General features: G+C 45.4%; 1 protein-coding gene across 1 annotated transcript in view; it reads right to left on the reverse strand.

Annotated features, from left to right (window-relative positions):
- Positions 1-3895: 3895 nt before the first annotated feature.
- Positions 3896-5404, reverse strand: part of TRMT1L (tRNA methyltransferase 1 like) — a 19514-nt gene continuing 18005 nt past the window's right edge. Inside the window, exons 15-16 of the mRNA XM_010715527.3 lie at positions 5222-5348; positions 3896-5137 (exon numbers count right to left, since the gene is read on the reverse strand). Of these exons, the coding sequence (XP_010713829.1) occupies positions 4822-5137; positions 5222-5348 (443 nt within the window). The 3' untranslated portion in view covers positions 3896-4821. The remainder of the gene's footprint in view (positions 5138-5221; positions 5349-5404) is intronic.

Consider the following 5404-nt stretch of genomic DNA (forward strand, 5'->3'; position numbering starts at 1 on the left):
AAGTGTGGTATTGAGGAGTGTCAAGTAGTATTTGTGTTAGAAAATGGGAGGTATGTGTAAGAGTGCTGGTATTTCGGAGAGCATATGTCTTGTTTTGGGGGGAAGCGTTCACTTATGTGTGAGAGAAGTGTGTTTCTTGGAGCAAATGGGCGGAAGAGATGATGTATTTGCGAGAAAGCTGGTGTTTCTGGGAGCAAATTCCATCTTGTTGGGAAAGAAAAGGTATTTGCGGGTGAATGAGAGGCCTAGTTCTTAGCAAAGTGGTAAATCTGGGAGCAAATGTCATTGCTTTTTGGTGGAAGATGAGATCTTTGGGGGTCTCAAGTAGTGTTGGTGGATGAAAATGTCACGCATTTGTGAGAGGAGTGGTATTTCTGGGAGCAAATGGCCTGTATTTGGGATAGAAATGGTCTCTGAGTGATCCAATGCCCTATTTCTGGGAGCAAATGTCATCCTGCGGAGTGTCATGTAGTCTATGAGGGAGGAAATGGGAGGTACTCCTAAGCAAACTGGCATTTCTGGGAGAAGACGTCTTACTTTGGGGCAGAAAAGGTCTTCTATCAGTGAGCAAGCTGGTGTTTCTGGGAGAAAATGCCCCCATCTGGGGGACAGAAATGGTATTTCTGGTCGAAAGTGCCACATATTGGTGAGGAAACTGGTGTTTCTGAGGGAAAATGCCCTCTATTTTTGACAGAAATCGTATTTCTGAAATCAAATGCCCCAAAGTCTGGGAGTAAGTATCATAATGAGGAAAACTATTTCTTCTTAGCAGAAATGTCATCCAATGTGGAGAAAGTCTCCTCTGTTGGGAGAAAAGTGATATTTCTGGGAGAAAATGTCCTCTTCTTGGTTGCAAGTGTCCGATTTAGTATTGCCATGTTGTATTTTGGGAAGAAAAGGTCCAATTGTCCAAGTGAAAGGTGGTATTCCTGGGAGAAAAGGACATGTCTGTGGGGGGAAAAGTGGGCCCTTCTGGGAAAGAGTGTCTTGTCTTGGAGAGCAAGTGTGGCATTTTTGGTGTGAGAACTGGTCCTTTGGGGAGCAAGTAGGGTGTGTATGGGAGAAAATGTCCTCTTGAGGAGTGCCAAGTAGTATTTTGGAGAGCAAGTGGGAGGTACTTGCCAGAAATGTGCTCTTTCTGGGAGATAGTAGCACCCTTGGTTGGAAAATGACATCTGTTGGTGAGAAAGCTGGTGTTTTGGGGAAAAAAATGCCATCTTTTGAAAAATCAGCTGGTATTTCCGGGGGTCTATGGCACATCTTTGGGAGAAACCTGGTCTATGTGGGAGAAAAGGCGGTCTATTTGGGAGCCAACTGGTCTATGTGGGAGAAGATGCCATCTTCACTGGAGCAAGTGTGACAGTGGGGAGCGTCAAGTAGTCTGATTGGGATGAAATGTGAGGTATGTGTAAGAGTGCTGGTATTTTGGAGAGCAAATGTCTTGTTTTGGGGGGAAGCGTTCACGTATGTGTGAGAGAAGTGTGTTTCGTGGAGAAAATGTCCATTACGGGGCCTGGACAGAGCAGTGCACTGAGGGAATAGAAAAAAACTGTTCAGAGCAGCAGCTGTGCAGCAAGACAAACAGCATCAAAACCAAGGACACCTTTAGAAGAAAAAAGAGTGTCTGATGGCTCTGATTGGAGAAGTGCCCGCATGAACGGCTAAGGAGTGTTTGTAGAATGCTCTGCTAGCATGGAAAGTGGGTGGGAAAGTTGTAGGGATGTGTGGGAATTCTAGAAAAAGAAAACTTGTTAAGGAATATAAGTGGTGTGAGCACTTGTAATAAACGATTTGGGTCATTAACATCTGAGTCTGTACATCAGATGTTGCAGATGGCTCACTGTGTGGGGCAAAGCGAGCCGAGGCTGAGTGAGCCTGGCCCAACTGAAGTGTGGGGATTGATTGCTTGGTGTGCACCTGCAGCTTCTGCGGGACAGAAGGCGAGCAGTGCAGGAGCACTAACGAAGGAGCAGCAAGGAAATCCTGCAGCATTACAGCTAGTTTTATCATTTCTGAGTCAGCCTGTGTCTACCTCAGCATCAGTTCCTTTTCTTAAATGGATAAGCAATAATGTCCCTGCATTTCCAGAAGCTGGGTTCTTTCTCAATGGAGAGCTTTGGGACAAAGCTGGCACAAAACACCAGGAGGCTTCTATTGCTAAAGACAGAACGGCTGCTGAACTTCTACCTGTTTGGCACCAAATAATGGAAGGGCTTAGACCCGCCCCACCACTCGTCCTGCTCTCAGCTCTGCCCTCCCGCAGCGCTGGCCATGCTGCTGCCTTCCTCCGCCCCGCACACGTCCCTGCTGTGCGCCTCTGCAGCCTGCATGTCACCTGCTCATAGGCAGTAAAGGACCTGCACGTGCTTGTGAGGCCGCTCAACTTTCCTCCAGGATCAGGGGATTCGACGTATTACAGGCATTCCTCATTCTCCCACTGGACAAGCTATCATTGAGCGTACTCATCAAACACTGCACTACAAATCTATGCAGCCAGATGACATATATCCCAGGTCTGGAAGGAACAGTTGATGTGGTTGCCAAATCACTCTCCATCGTATCTGAAAATTCATGGCTGTCAAGCAAAATCTCCAGTGATTGGAAAAACAAATCATCACTCATTTTTAGGGGAGAAAGGAAAACCGGGGTAACTACACACTGATGAGCCTTACCTCTATGCCTAGGAAGACTGTGGAACACCTTGGGCACTAAGATAAGGCATGTGCAAGGCAAGGAGCTGATCTGAGACAGCCAACCAAGGACATGCTGTGCCTGACAAATCTGGCAGCCTTCTATGATGGAGCTATGTCATCAGTGGACAAAGGATGAGCAACTGATGTCATCTACCTTTTGCAAGGCCTTAGACCACAATACATCCTTACCTTTAAATCAGAGAGAGACTAAGTGTGGACTACTTGGTTGATGAGGAGTTGGTTGGTCAGTCACATCCAGAGGGTTTTGGTCAATGGCATTATGGAGGTGAGGACAGGGGGAGGACATCCTTTAGGACTCCATTCTAAGATCAGTGCTCTTTTATCAATGAGCTAGAGCAAAGTCAAGTACACCTGCAGCAAGTTTTCAGATGATACCATGCCAAGTGCTTCAGCTGACACGATAAAAGGAAGGGGTGCCATCCAAAGAGACCTGGACAAGCTCTGAAAAATGGATGCATACAAACCCAATGAGTTTCAAGAAGGCAAAGTGCATGCTGCATCTCGGTCAGGAAATCCCAGACATTTATTCAGAGCAGACCTGTGGAGGACTTAGGGGTCCTGGTGATGAAAAGCTGGACAGTTTGTACTTACAGCCCCCACAAGGCTGATTGTGTCCTGGGCTGCATCAGGAGTGACCAGCAGGGAGAAGGAAGCAATTGTCCACCTCTAGCCCACCCCTGTAAGGCCTCATCTGGAACACTGCACCGTAAGAAAGATGCGGAGCTGGTGGAGCAGGTCCAGAGGACCACTAAGATGATCAGAGAGCTGGACCACCTTTCATATGAAGGAGGGCTGAGAGCTAAGGTCATTCAGCTTGGAGAAGGGAGATCTGGATCTGGGGAGACCTCGTCATAACCTCCCAGTACTTAAAGGGAGAGTAAGGGAGACCGACTTCTTATGAGGGCAAAGAAAGACAGAACAACAAGGAAGAGTTCTAACCTAAATCTCCCCTATTTTAGTTTAAATGTTAGGAGGGGATTCTTTACTCAGAGGGTAGAGATGCCAGTCACAGGCCACCGAGAGAAGCTGTGTGATTCCCCATCCCTGGGGGCATAAACGCCAGCCTAGATAGAGCCCCAGGCAACCTGATCTGGTAGGTGGCTACCAGCTCACTCCAGGGTGCTGGAAACAGACAATCTTTATGGTCCCTTCCAAATGAAGCCATTCTGTGAGTCTAAGAATCCAAGTAAAATGTATTTTTATTTTCCAAGTAAAATGATTTTTTGGGGGACAAAAAAATAAAAATGAAGGCAAGTTTGTTTGATTGGAACGTTGCCATGTATTTAAAGAAACCCCAAATGATTACCAACAAATAGCATCTCTGCTCAGTCACTGAAGAGATCTTTTAACAGCAAACTGTACTATTAACAAATTCTTCTGGAACTTCAGATTGTGATGTTCAGATTGTGATGTCTGGTCACTATAACTTTTTTTTAAGTGTACAACCAAATTAAATCTCAGAGCAAACAAACTACCCACAGTGAGTACAGACAAATCACTAAAGCTTAGTTAGGAACTGAAGTTTTATGTCACAGCTCTGTACGGGTTCCTTTCTGCTCTCACTTGTGCTAGGATTTTGCCTGTAGGTATATCTACAGAAATAAACGGAAGGCCAAATTACATGAGCAACGAGGAGTTACAAGTGCACCAAGTTGCACCTTCTGGCTTCACATCATGTTTTGTCCTGCAGTATTTTATCACCTTAATGTGACCTCCCTTTGAGTTCTAACAGGCGAGGTTTTAGGAACGATCGTCTGATTCAAACTAAATTTATGTTCAGAAATGCTTCAGACTTTTGGCCCCATCCACTCTCCTGGATTCTGTTCCAGCAGCTTGAATAAGGCCATACAAAGACTTGGTGCTAGCTACAATGCTCAATGTGAAAGTGGATGTGAGTGTGAAAGAACCGTCTAGAAATTTTCCCACAGGAAAAGCATCTTGACCATACACACTGCTGCATTCAGTGTTAAGTTCTAGAATTCTAAAACACCCTCTCCAATTGAAGTTGCAGGGGTTTCAAATTGTCAAATTCCAGGTCTGCAAGGAGTATCGGTGTATTTGAACAGAGTGTAGGTGCAAGTTCTCATCTAAACCCAAAAGGATTGGACTAATCAGCTGCAGAGTAAGTAGGGCAGTCTTCTGCAAAGACAGTGCCACTGTCTCCAGATTTATTCTCTTCCAGAAACTCATCATCCTTTGCCTTGTTGTCTGTAGCAGCTTGAAGCTGGTCTCCCACCTGGACATCTTCTGTCAGATGGAGAGGGCCTTCTGTTTGCCCCCCAGCATATGTGGGAGTGCTGTGCTTCATGAGAACAGTCTTGAACTGTGCCAAGGGAGCGTTGGTGCGAACGCCCATAGGATCAAAGTGGGTTCTGCTGACTCTGTATCCAGCTTCAGAGAGGTAGTTTAAGAACTTATTTAACCTGAAAAAGGTGAGGCTGGTTCAGTACAAATGATATGTTAGTTGTCATAGCACTGTAAGACTGGAATGTAAATGTAAGCCTTACTTGGGCATGTTCATTCCTTTAATACTGTGTCTGTGGATATTGTAGTAAAATGCAGGGTGCTCAGCACTGTTATCAGTTTTTTGTCGCTTCGTTGCATTTCGCATCACTTCGTTATTTTTTCTTTTTCCTGAATCACAAAAAAGACCAGTGAAACCTATGAATATCCACTAAGTCCACAAAAAA

The sequence above is a fragment of the Meleagris gallopavo genome, chromosome 10, assembly GCF_000146605.3.
Source record: "Meleagris gallopavo isolate NT-WF06-2002-E0010 breed Aviagen turkey brand Nicholas breeding stock chromosome 10, Turkey_5.1, whole genome shotgun sequence".
Lineage (NCBI taxonomy): Eukaryota > Metazoa > Chordata > Aves > Galliformes > Phasianidae > Meleagris > Meleagris gallopavo.